We start from the raw sequence: 13,070 nt of genomic DNA, 5'->3' as shown, positions 1-13,070 counted from the left end.
ACGCAGCCGTGTTGTAATCAGAATGGCAGTGGGAGTGCAAGAAGTAATCACATTTGCAGTGATGAAATGAAAAGACAGCTGATTGCCTTGGAGCCTGGTGAGAGATATGAGGTGTCTCTGAGGGGTCAGCACTTTGTGTCTGTCCGTGCTACAGCTTTCATATGTATTGTTCTGTCTTGGTGAAGTGCTTGTGGATCATCTGTTACTTTGCATAACAATTGTGATTTTACTGAGATGCTTTTATACAAGCAGCTCCTCTGGCATGTAAATGAAACATGACAGGCTTTATCAAATGTTCACTCTGTAACAGTAGGAAGTTAGAAGAAAGCTTACTAATTCTGTTCCTCCAGTCATATTGAATGTTGTGTATTCTGCTGCCTGACTTTATCTCAGAGGGGGGTCATCTCTTGATTCTTTTAATGGATTTTTGGTGCAACATGTGAGTTTTCTGTTATTTAAATGTGTTGTCAGGTTTGTAAACGATTAGATTAACAACATTTTCATGTCTTTATCTCCACAGAGCAAAGAGCCTCCAGTATATCCGAGCAGTCACATGAAAAAAGGTAATTATGATTTACTTTTAATTTACTTAATGTCATATTAAAGCTGGAGTAGGCAGGTGTCTGATAAAGTATTAAGATTAAAAGAACAGCAGAATTTGAAAATACACCCTCCTCCCGCAGCTCTGTTTATTGTCTTAAGCGCTTCCCACTAGACAACCACAGGCATATGCATGCGCTTCACACAGTAACCCAGTGTTTCCTATACATCTTATTTCATTGTAGAGCTGCGTGCAGTGCATTCGCTCAGCTCATCCTCGCCCACACTCTCTCTCCCTCTTTTTTTATCTGACCACAAATGAGACAAGAATTAGCTAGCTAGCCACCCGCCTCACTCCCTGCTGCTGTGGACTGCTTCGCTGTGAGGAGAGCAGGTAGCAGCTCGGAGACAGGCCTTCGGTCAGAGGCTGTAACGGCTCAAATTTGGCCAGCCCAAACTCCACAGCGCCAGGTGTCAAAGTGGACTGGTGGCCAGGAGCAGCACCAGATCTAATTTCTGTAATGGCAGCAACAGAAAGTTTAATGATCCAGTGGGGAGTTGCAGCCGTCTGGTCCCCTTGGAGCTGGGGTTTAAGCTGGCTGGATGCGTGTTGCTGCAGCTGCTGCAGGGTTCTGTCTCCAGAGCTGCTGCCCGCTCTCCTCCCAGTGAGATGGTTTGTAGCGACGGAGAGTGAGGTGGAGGACTCACTGATTTGAGGCTCTAGCTTACGTTAGTTTCATACACGTGAACTTGAAGCTGAAGCCATGAGCCTTTGGCTCCAGCTAGCAAAAGGCTAAACTATTAGCAACATTTTTCCACGATTTCTGAAAAGCTTTGCCGATGTTGACGTGTTTTATTTTGTTTATTGTCAGACTCCATTTTAAAGTCATTTTGATAAGTCCATCTGGCTTTTTTGGGTTGCTTTGCAGTGTAGGCAGTCGTTCTCTGCCATTGAATCAGGCTTTTACTGAAGGGACATGCACGTACATCTGCATTTGTAGTACAGTCAATAGGAACTTACTTCTCTGAAATGACCTGTGATTGGCCAAAGTCTCCAGTTATAGTCTAGATTTTCTAAAGCCTAAAAAACAGAGCCAAGAGGAGGCACAGAAGTTGTTGTTTTTTTCAGTCCACTTTAATTACAATATGCTAAAAGGTTATTATAATATTTTGCCCAATGATGCTAAAATTAAACCGCCTACCTCAGCTTTAAGTCTTTTTTGGATTACATTGTATTCCAGATACCTCTCTTTTCTGTCTGTTAAATTTTAGTGTTCCTCTGTCCTCTCACAGTGGCCTCACTCATAGGGGCTTTTGCTCATCATTAAAATGACAGTACGTTTCATCAAATACGTAATCCTCAGCGCCAGGAGCAACATATGTGGGTAACCGTGACAACCAGGTTGCTTGGTGACAGCGGGCACTCTGTGAAGTTTGCTGCCATCTTTTATGAAGCTCTTTTGTCCTTGTCAAGCAGAGCTGGTGTTTTGATCCTGTCTGGGTTTTTTTTTCTAGTGACAACAGAGGTAGTGACGTACATATATCAGTGTGACCCTGAGCTTCTTCCAACTGTGTCTTCTTGCCCCAGATACAACAAGCTGCATCATAGATATAAGTTACAATGCATGAGGAATGCACTGTGTTTTAAAATGCACAGTATAAACGGTACTAAATGATGACAAGTGTACAGTGCTACTTTATGTGGTCTGTGCCTGCTCTAAGAGGGGTGGCGCTGATTATAAAAAGGACATCCTTTACTCTTCCTGTTCCACTCATCCTATTTTCACTGCCAGTGCTAACTGATATTTCCCCTTCCTCTTCATGGATAAATACCCTAATTGAACTGCCAACATCTCAGTAGCTCCCCCCAGTGGAAGATACTAGACATAATCAGGGCTAAAAGATGGTATCAAAGGCTTTAGCAACCATATTTTTCTTTAATATGTAATTGTGGCATGTCTCCTTGGCCTTTGTGGCCTCTCATTAGTATTAAGATATCAGTGTGTGTCCGTGTGTGTGTGCGCTGTTCCTTACAGGGAGATTAAGTTCCGTAAGAGAGCCCAGTCTGCTGAAGATGAGAGCAGCATGGAACTGGCAGAGTCCCTCCAACACCTCACTCTGTCTGAGTTCCTCAAAGAGTATGTGGGCGGGTCGACCCCTGTTTGACTGTTCTAGCACCCTTTAACCATCCACTTCAAGTAAACTAACCCTTACCAAAACGTATAGCATGTATGGACCAACTGACAACAAACCACAACCTCCTCACCTCCCCTCTCCTTGTTTCTTCTTCCCTCCCGTTTCATCTCGTCTCCTTGTTTCCTCACGTCTCTTGTCTTCTCATCCGCTCTTCTTGTTTCCTAACATCAACACCTTGTCCCTCATTTCCTTCCTCTCCGTGCTCCTAGAAATATAGTTAAGTTGTTGTTGTCTTTTAACAATATACACCCAAAGTCTTGTCATGTTGCATGTATCCAGTCCTAACAATTGTACTAATTTAAATTTACTTTCACAGCACAGAGTTGCAGAGAACTAACACAATTTTTTTCCAGATTTTAGCGACTAACAAGGGTTTGTCATTTCATGGCAGGACATTGCAGTGTGAACTAACCACAACCCGCGTCATGAGCCAGTTATATACTTGTGTACCATAAGCATATGAAAATATACAGCTGAACATTTCACACTCATATGGACTCTCCGCCTGCACCTACACTAACCCATCATACTTGCTTTTGTTGTCCTGTAGACTCAGCAAGAAGAAAATCAGGATGGCGTTACTTTCCCAGCTAACATGTCTGCAAACAACAATGATTTGATGATGATGTTTTTTGGCTGGTGTAAATTAAAGAACACAAATGCAAGATAACAAATTGCATTACATTATTTTCATTTTCCCTCAGAATTGAAGAGGAGGAGTTGGATAAGTACAACATCCCTACAAAGGTGGAGTCAGAGAAGTATAAAGTCATCCGCACCTTCAGTTTTCTCAAGAGCAGGATGTCCAGTACACGCAACAAGACCAAGGTAAATGGAGACTACAAACACTCCACGCCTCTGCTGTTACACACATCAGAAATTATAACTAGAATAATAACTGAACAAAACCTATAAGCCAGCTAAACATGCTAAAATCCACTCTGATCCTCGTTAATATCTTAAAGGGAAAGTTCCAAAATCAAAAATACAAGTTTTTTTCTTACCTTTACTGCTGTTTATCAGTCTAGATTGTTTTGGTGTTAGTTGTCAAGTGTTGGAAATATCAGCTGTAGAGATGTCTGCATTATCTCCAATGTAACAGAACAAGATAGATCTATGGGGCTCAAAGCGCCCAAAAAATATATTTGAAAAACTCCACAACATTGTGTCTTTCCAGAAACCATGACTCAAAATAATCTACAGACCTTGTTGTGAGCAATTTCATTTAGAAACTATTTTCTTTCTACTGAACTACACCCACTGAACACTCGACAACTCACACCAAAACAATCTAGATTGATAAATAGCGCTACAGGTAAAAGAAAAAAAATATGTATTTTTGATTTTGGGGTGAACTGTCTCTTTAAAAATACAAATGATGTTTCCACTGAAGTGTGTGATCAATAGCTGCAGGTGTATGTACTGTCTGATGACATTATTTACTCTGACAGAGGTATGTGTGGAATTGAATGATTGAATTAAAAAACTTCAGTGAAGGCCAGTATCCCAGGTCTAGACCTAGGTGTGGAATATGTGACTCTGTGGGAGACAACCAGGAAATGTTTCTGGGAATAACTCAAGGTCAGAGTGACAGACCAAACAGGGTGTCCAGCCTCTTTCCTTTTAATGATTAATCCCCTGTTGTTGAGTCAGCACAGAGACTGGAAGCCCTCCCCGACCTGCTTCTGTTGTTTATGCTAAGCTCCATTTCCTTGTCGGTTGACTTTCTTACGGTTTGGAAACAAGGCGGAGACTCCTGCCAGGCTCATTTATCTACATACATGTGGAAGAGATTACTCTGCAAATTGACGCTCACCCTGGTTTTTAGAAATATCAATTGAGGCCTGCTTGGCTCAGAGGTTTTAGCTGTAGCTGTCACGTTTTGTCTCTGCATGGAGTCTTTGTTTACTCTCATGTCTCCGGCATGGTTCTCCAAGGGGAAGGGGAAGGACAGAGAGGCCAAGGATAGGCAGCTGAATGGACATCGGTTTAACACAGGGTCCTGTTTGGGCCCCACCGTATGTGTGGTGTGTGAGAAACCGGCATCTGGAAAGGACCTGCTGCATTGCGCCAGTAAGTAATGGCGTAATTCCAAGAAGTGTGCATATATTTTTTGCAAAAAATTGACATAAATGAACTTAAAAATATCTTTCTTTCCCAGGTTGCACTACTATCGTCCATAAGGGCTGTAAGGAATCTGTCCCCCCATGTTTGAAGGTGTGCATTGTCTTGAAATAATAGAATAAAAAATTTGTTTAAACTACTCCTCTCCACTGGATCCTGTCCTTGTGTCAATTGTTTATGTGCTGTAACCAGCCTCTGTCATTTGTATTACTTAGAAACTTCAAGATAAGTATGCTGTTACCATGGTGAAGAATAGGACAGCATCCCTCCCACAGAGTGAGTTTACAACACAAGGGTCGACTGTCACCAACAATTTTGCTGTCACATTTCCTGTTTGTAGCGTTTTGCCATGGTTGCACTGCGGATGATTGTTGTTAATTCTCTTTGCTTTTCCCACAGACTTCACAGTGAGAGACAGTCCTACTCAGTGTGTGATCCCCATCTCTAACTCTCTACCTCTTATGAAAGACACTGCGACCCCGCCGTGCCCCCTTTCTGGGACTTTCCCAAACAGTGAGAGGTCATAAAGCCTTATGAATTTCATCATATGAAGATCTGATGTTGGTAAAAAAAAATGTAGGTAATAATGGTTGTCTGTGTTCTCTGTGTAACAGTCGGCTCAGTGAGAGTCCAGAGGCAGAGTCTGATGCCTGCAAGGTTACCAGTCGATCAGAAGAGCTCCTGCCGACTCCAGTGTCGTCAACCTCCACTGAATCATCCTTCGTAGAAGGTGAGAGATAATAAAGAATTGTTATTTTTAGTTCTTACAGATTTCCATATACCTATAAAGTAGCAGATAGGTTCCAGTTTTTACTTGAAATGTATGTCCTTGGCACACAAATGTTGTTGTGTTTCCTGCTGGAAATAGTTTAAAAACAAAGTGGCTGCGTCTAAAATGGTTATTTTAAAAATGCCATTTTCATGCAGATTGTGTTACAGTTTTTTAAAGTCAGGTTTTCATCCATTTTTTTTAATTCTAAAATTATTTTTTAAATTAAAAGCAAGCACATTTTTTTTGAGAAAGATACTGGCATACTGGTGACAAATGTGTGTTTCTTGATCCGCAAACAAAAACAAAGACAAATATGTATCATGATTTTTGAATAATTTAGAATGTTAGGAATGTGAGCCATTAGATACCAAAATATTGTAAATGTAAATAAAAATATGTAACTAATTATTGTCTAATCAAATGGGGAAAAACGTTTGTATGTGTCAAGAAAAATGCCTTTCCAACTTTGAAACTCACATTAATGCATTAAAAATAAACTTAGACTGTGAAAAAATGGTAATAATAATTTCACAGCAGGTAAATAAATGCAGGTAAATGTATTTATAATATATAATAATAAGAGTTGGATTGTTGTATGCCTGCCTCTTTCCAGTAAATATTGTGAACAGTGGTAAATAAAACAGAATCCTGGCAGTTCAGATTAAAAGTGATTTTGTACCTCATCTGTCTGTAGACTGCGTGGATGGGTGTATCCACAGTGACATCTCGGCTGATGCTGTGGATTACGAGGCTGAGTCGTGGAGTCTTTCTGTGGAGCACAAGTTCTGCAAGAAGCAGGACAAACGAGCTGTCAAGAGGCAGGATGTAATCTACGGTAAGCAGATGTCAGAGTTGTGAAAGAAAACCACTGGAATGTGTAATTTTCTGCCAGTGTCAGTATTTCATATAAAATTGCTGTAATCATACGTAATTGTTTAATATAATTGAGTAATTCTGGCATTTCTGGCACAATATAATACATGTTTTTATGTGACAAACACATTGAATGTCTACATGTGAACCACAGAGCTGATGCAGACCGAGCTTCACCACCTACAGACGCTACACATCATGGCCGAGGTTTTCCGGCGAGGCATGAAGGAGGAAGTGCAGTTAGATACAGACGCGGTGGAGCGGGTCTTCCCCTGTCTGGACCAGCTGCTGGTCTTTCACCACGCCTTCTTTGCTGCCATGAAGGAGCGGCGACTCAGCTCAGCTCAACCCAAGGGACACAGGAACTACCTCATCCAGCGAATAGGAGACATCTTGCTCCAACAGGTAGCTGGTCTTCTGGAGCTACGTTTTCTTTTTGGTGTAATAGATGGAAACTGTTGAAGGTTTGAATCACTGGGTTTGTTTATTTCTCTGCAGTTTTCAGATGAGAACAGCGAGAAAATGAAGCAGGTGTATGGAGACTTCTGCAGTCGGCACAACGAAGCAGTCAGCTTTTTCAAAGACCTCCAGCAGCATAACAAGAGATTCCAGAACTTTATTAAGGTACTTAAAGTGATAGTTCACCCCAAAATCAAAAATACATGTTTTTCCTTTACCTGTAGTGCTATTTATTGATCTAGATCCTTAGAGTGTTGGAGATATCGGCCATACAGAGGTACAGTTAGTGTTAAAGTGAATAAGCCATCTTGAGCAGGTGGGTTTTGAGATGGGATGTGTAGGATGTTATGCTGTCGGATTGTCGGATGTGTGGTGATAGGGAGTTTCAGAGCCTGTGGGCAGTGCAGCTGAAAGCCCTGGCACCCATGGTGCTGAGGTGTGAGGTGGGAATGGTCAGGAGAACAGCAGAGAAGCAACAGCATCACCACGCAGAGGGAAGCCTGCTGTAGGGGGATGTAGTTCGGTAGACAGAAAATAGCACCTGCATCACACTGCTCACAACATGGTTTAATTAACAGCACTTCAAGAGGAAAAATATGTATTTTTGATTTTGGGGTGAACTGTCCCTTTAACCATCCCAGAATATATGTAACTTATGTTCAAATAATTTTAAAATAAAAGCACCACGACTACTCTGCTCAGGGAGATGTAGTAAAACTCTTGATGTTATTTTTTTAAGCAACAAGGTAATAATTCTTTGGTGAGACGGAGAGAGATCCCAGAGTGCATCTTGCTGGTTACGCAACGGATAACAAAGTACCCAGTGCTGCTGGAGAGGATCCTAAAATACACTCAAGGTCAGTCATCTACTGCCCTCTGCTGGCTACATCATCGTATGGTCCGCTACAGCACAATATACAGTGCATCAGTTAAGGTAAAACAAGATATCTCAATCATTGTGTATTCCTCCTTGCTGATCCTTTAGAGGAAACAGAGGAGCATGCCGACCTTTCCAAAGCACTGGCTCAGATTCGAGAGGTGATAGCAGCCGTGGACCTGAGCGTCAGTGAGTACGAGCGGCATCAGAGGTTACAGGAAGTGTGGAGCCGCATGGAGAACCGCAGCTCAGCCAAGCTGAAGAACGGCCATACCTTCCGCAAGCAGGACATGATGGGGCCAGGACAGACGCTCAAACACCAGGGCGTGCTTCTGTGGAAGACCGCCACTGGTCGGCTTAAAGGTGAGACTGATGTTTGTTGTTGGATTAATCCTAATTGTGCATCTTTTTTACATGCATATAGTATGTACATAATGTAAATTAATGATTCGGCTTGTGACATGTTTTTTCTGCTTATCACTTTCACAGATGTCCTGGCACTCCTTCTCACAGACACACTCATCTTCCTGCAAGAAAAAGACCAGAAGTATACGTTTGCCACTGTGGTACGCACACATTAATCACTTTGATCTCAAAGAGACAAATACCCAGCTGTTATTTTATCTTGGGCCATTATCACATCGTGTTCATGAAACAATATTCCTTCCCAACTTTTAATGTGCATCAGGATCAGAAGCCTCCAGTCATCGCACTGCAGAAGTTAATAGTGCGAGAAGTAGCAAACGAAGAGAGAGGGATGTTTTTGATTAGCGCATCAGCCGCCGGGCCAGAAATGTACGAGGTCCACACATCATCTAAAGAGGAAAGAAACACCTGGATGAGGCTCATTAGAGAGGCTGTAGAGAGGTGTGTAGAAGCCTGTTTTACGTGTGTGTGTGTGTGTCTGTCTGTCTGTCTGTGTGTGTAAACTGAGAAGGATATTGAGAACTACATATTCAGATTTCCCCATTTGTAAAAAGTCTAACCCTCAGTTGTTGTTTTCTCTGCTTAGCTGTCCAGAGGAAGAGGAAGAATACACCAGTGAATCTGAAGAGGAGAAGCGAGCTGCTGAGGCTCGTATCCAGAAGATCCACAAGTTACAAGGTATATGAAACCAGTGGCATCATTTATTTGTTATTTTTGGCTTCGCAGTCTTGCACGTTCTTTACCCCCGAGTAAAAGTTTTACAATACTTCATCCATGAACCCCATGACCTTGTGTATCAGAGAGTCTGATGAGCCAGGACCAGCGGATCTGCTCCAGCCTGGAGGAGAAGCTGCAGGTCTACGCAGAGCTCTCCGCTCTGAGTGGGAGGACGGACGCCTCGTTGGTTGAACCCCGACTGCTCATCCAGCCGCACTCTGAGGAGCTACCCCAGGCTGCTGTGTTGCTGGCTGCAGCTTTGAAAGAGGGTGACATATTTTTACATGTACTGTACCCCTGCAGGAACAAACACAGAAATACAGTGCAGCTTTGTTTGTGTTTTGGTTTTTGACAACACAGAACAAAAGCGAGAAAAATATTAAATACACTTTACTTTAACCCCCCTTTTGCATCTACAGACAATATATAAACATATAATACATGCTTTAACTGTAGAGTAATTGTAGGCAGATATGAGGACATTTTAAGTGTTTATTAATGCACAGAACAGTTATTGTAACTGTGTTTTACTATATTGCTATTTATTATCTGTTTATACAGTGTTAACTGATGATGTCCACAGGAGGAGTAATAGTTGTGGACAAACACATGCATACAGCACAACTACATTATAATGTGTTATAAACCATTTATTAAATGTTTATGTGCTGCTTATAAATGCTAAATAGGGGGGTATTAAGCGCCTAATCAATACGTAGGCAAAACCAAACATTTTTCTGTTTCATAAAGAAATGCAGACTTTTTGGCAACATTATACTACAGAAACAGGAACAAGGAAATTACACATGTAACAGGAAACATCTTATAGGCATGTGTATGTGTGCACAGTAGATTCTTTCCCCAGTTTTTTATGCATTGTTTGAGTAATTATCTTGAGATGAAAGTCAGTTTCTCAATACAGTTTATTTAATTGACAATTGCAGTCTAGTCGTTTTTGGTTTGAGGGTGTTTTAAAGAGATATTTATGGAAGAGTTAGTATCTCAAAACCTAATGAGAAACTTATAATAATGACTTACTTATCTCAAAATGTTGACTTAATATCTCAAAATAATAAAAATACTAAGTCAATACCTTGAGAAAGTTTCTTAGAATTTTGAGATAAGTAAGTAATTATTTTTGAAAGATATTACTATAAGTCATTATTTTAAGATATTAGAATTTTTTTTGTGATAAGTAAATCATTATGAAAAAGTTTGTAGATATTAACTATTTTGAGAAAGATTCTAATTAAAATGACTTCCAGGACCTTTTTTTTATTATTATACTGGCAGAAATGGGATCCATAGTATATTAATCCTGTGATATACATTTATCCCAGATTTTGCTCAGGTAGAATGTGACAAAAAGGAGTCACTTTATATTTCAAATATTTTCATTATCTCTTCAGCAGTCTCTTGACAACATAAAATATTAAAGGGACAAGACCAGAAAATATAGTCATCCATTTTTATTACTAAACTGCCTCCAGTTTGTTTTGTCCCTGAGACCCCCTTGAGCCACAAAATATTGTGTCATGTTCATCCAACATAATTCTCAGTCTCATATTTTAATTGACTGAGCAGCTCACTTAGTATCACACTTGTTTTTGTTTTTCCAGTTGAACACCTGAAAACCACGCTGTCATCCAAGGCCTGTTCTCCACCGAGTCACAGCCCAGACTCTGACACAGACTCTGTGTTTCCTGTCAGCCCTGCTACACTTGTAGAGCCCCCCTCAGACTCTGAGGCCTCACCTGAAAACCCAGAAGCCAGTGAGGGAAGTTGGACCGAGGTCCTCCCAACTCTCTTAAAAACAGACGTGAATGACATCGACTTCAAGGTACAGCACAGTTTCTGTTATATAAAATGTATCGAGCACCCAGTGATTCTTGTATGACCTCATGATATAAATAAAGATTGTGAATTTAATAGGTGTTTTTCAGTTAAATATTGATGCAGCAATATGATGTAATGTGTTTCCCATTACTGTGCTTGTGATGGTGGAGGCATGGTGGTACTGCGGAGGTATTATGGGTCATTATAGCCTCTTACAGCCTGCATCTGAACCTCACCGCTTTCCATTTCTTCACAGATGTGTGGCTCAAAATTGCCAACAGTTGTTTTAATAATTCAGTACAGTCTATTAGAATTACATTTCAGTCTTAATGTGATGAATCATTGATAAGCTCATAATAAAGGAAGAAGTCCATTTAGTTCCCAAAGGTATTGCGCTATTAAAAATGGATATGGAGACTTATTCCAATTACCGTGCCACAGTTATGCTATCGTTTGCAGCTTTTTGTGACCTGTGAGGTAAATGACTCTGATAAAAGGGAATAATTTCATTATAGACTGCCGTGTGTTAATTCAAACCTGAACTGTGTGGTTGCAACCTCAGGGGGGCGCAAATGTTGCACGAATGCATTTATGTGTTATGGCTATCCATTGGCTTGACATGAGAGGACTTCTTCCTGAGTAGATTGTAGAAGTATAACTCTGTATTTAGCAGAAAAATGTGGCATTTAAAATCCTCAAATTCATGCATGAAAAACACAGCATGTTAATCTTCATGTTGTGTGTGGTTTTGTCCTTTAACAGGTCACTCAAAGTGTCCAAAGCCTGACTCAGTTACTCTACAGTCTGCAGGTGAGTGCATTTCTCAGTGTGCAACCACCAGCTACTTTTTCTCCTGCACACAGCCCTCATCTATATTATTATCCAATCAACAACTTAGTATCTCCTCTGTTCACACTGAGAACATCTACATGCTAGTGTCATGCTCGGCCAAGATAAAAGCTTTAAAATGCCTGCACACTCCAGCTTCAGGAAACAGAGAACTAACACTGTGCTGAGCTGTTTGAAGCCAAAGGGAGCGATCTACAGGAGTGAGAATCCTACTGATCGTTTTTCTGCTGAAAGACATACTAGTCTTTTGTTTCCCTATATACACACACACACACACACACACACACACTGCTGTTTGGTATAAAATGTAAATTTGTGCAGAGAGAGCATGTGTGTATTTGCATGAGAGGATGTGTGTGCATACTCTTGCCCATCTGTGTGAGCTTGAGGTTTTGATTTCAATGCTATTTTCATATTCAAAGTTCCTGTGTATCCTGTCTTGCATATGAACCTGAAAACCGCAGCTCTACCAGTGGCGGTGGGATCATTTCACCATGTTAAGAGATTCTGTTGCCTGAGCACATAAAAAGTCAGGGCACCCAGTAGAGCCCGATCATCATGTCCATCACATTTTGCCATTCAAATCACCTCAACAATCACCTGTTGTGAAGATGCACATTTGGTTAAAGTGGTGGTTGGGCCATCTCTGTGTCTTTCCATGTGTGCCAGGCCGCCGTGACCATCCAGGACACCTGCTATGAGGTCCAGAGGCTCCTCCTGCAGGAGACTGGGCGCCCTTCCCCTCGCACCCAACGTCCGCACCTTCCAAGCATCCGGGGCAACACCCTTCAGGAACAGGAGAAGCAGCGTAACCTGGAGAAGCGGAAGGAGGAGGTTGCGGCGGCTCAGCGGCTCCAGGAGCAACTGCGCCAAGAGAGGGAGCGCTGGGAGAGAGAGTGCCAAGCCAGGGAGAGCCAGCAGGGGGAGCAGGAGAGTAGGCTGGAGGAGAGGGAGAGGCAGTGCCACCTGGAGATGGAGAGGCTGAGGCACGAGAGGGAAGAGCTGGATGAGCAGCTGGAGGAGTACCAGCAGAGCCTGGAGCGGCTCAGGGAGGGCCAGAGGAGTGTGGAGAGGGAGCGTGAGCGTCTGGAGAACCAGCAAAAGATGCTCCAGACCTGGAGACACAGCCGGCAGAGGAGTCTGCCCACTGTGATTCCTCACATGGTCATCCCTCTAGATGGGCAGCAGGTAGGGGGGGCCGACACACAACTGACAACTGTTTCTTCAGTCTATGGATTTTAAAATAACCTCTGATGTTTAATCTGAGGCATTTATTGAGGGCTCAGTTCTGCTCCCGACCAAAGCTCTTGACCCTGACACAAGTGTGAGGTAGATATGCAGTGTTTATGGAGTATTTCTTGGCTGAAGTCATTAATGAGAAGCTTTTCTCAGACAGCTATC

General features: G+C 41.9%; 1 protein-coding gene across 4 annotated transcripts in view; it reads left to right on the top strand.

Moving 5' to 3' along the window:
* Positions 1 to 13,070, top strand: part of arhgef28a (Rho guanine nucleotide exchange factor (GEF) 28a) — a 54,057-nt gene that overhangs the window by 31,944 nt on the left and 9,043 nt on the right. For 2 of the 4 annotated variants that reach the window (XM_050053280.1, XM_050053279.1), the window contains 20 exons: positions 521 to 563; positions 2,577 to 2,678; positions 3,441 to 3,564; positions 4,674 to 4,809; positions 4,898 to 4,953; positions 5,076 to 5,136; positions 5,260 to 5,380; positions 5,475 to 5,590; positions 6,327 to 6,467; positions 6,660 to 6,910; positions 7,004 to 7,129; positions 7,704 to 7,821; positions 7,950 to 8,204; positions 8,331 to 8,407; positions 8,530 to 8,708; positions 8,854 to 8,945; positions 9,068 to 9,253; positions 10,604 to 10,824; positions 11,583 to 11,630; positions 12,339 to 12,857. In XM_050053280.1, coding sequence (XP_049909237.1) covers positions 521 to 563; positions 2,577 to 2,678; positions 3,441 to 3,564; positions 4,674 to 4,809; positions 4,898 to 4,953; positions 5,076 to 5,136; positions 5,260 to 5,380; positions 5,475 to 5,590; positions 6,327 to 6,467; positions 6,660 to 6,910; positions 7,004 to 7,129; positions 7,704 to 7,821; positions 7,950 to 8,204; positions 8,331 to 8,407; positions 8,530 to 8,708; positions 8,854 to 8,945; positions 9,068 to 9,253; positions 10,604 to 10,824; positions 11,583 to 11,630; positions 12,339 to 12,857 — 2,972 coding nt within the window. The remainder of the gene's footprint in view (positions 1 to 520; positions 564 to 2,576; positions 2,679 to 3,440; positions 3,565 to 4,673; positions 4,810 to 4,897; positions 4,954 to 5,075; positions 5,137 to 5,259; positions 5,381 to 5,474; positions 5,591 to 6,326; positions 6,468 to 6,659; positions 6,911 to 7,003; positions 7,130 to 7,703; positions 7,822 to 7,949; positions 8,205 to 8,330; positions 8,408 to 8,529; positions 8,709 to 8,853; positions 8,946 to 9,067; positions 9,254 to 10,603; positions 10,825 to 11,582; positions 11,631 to 12,338; positions 12,858 to 13,070) is intronic. The other 2 variants (XM_050053282.1, XM_050053281.1) reach the window with 1 other exon arrangement.

The sequence above is a fragment of the Epinephelus moara genome, chromosome 9 (assembly GCF_006386435.1).
Source record: "Epinephelus moara isolate mb chromosome 9, YSFRI_EMoa_1.0, whole genome shotgun sequence".
Classification (NCBI taxonomy): domain Eukaryota; kingdom Metazoa; phylum Chordata; class Actinopteri; order Perciformes; family Serranidae; genus Epinephelus; species Epinephelus moara.
Note: the sequence above shows the minus strand (reverse complement) of the source record. Positions and strands in the feature narration are given on the sequence as shown.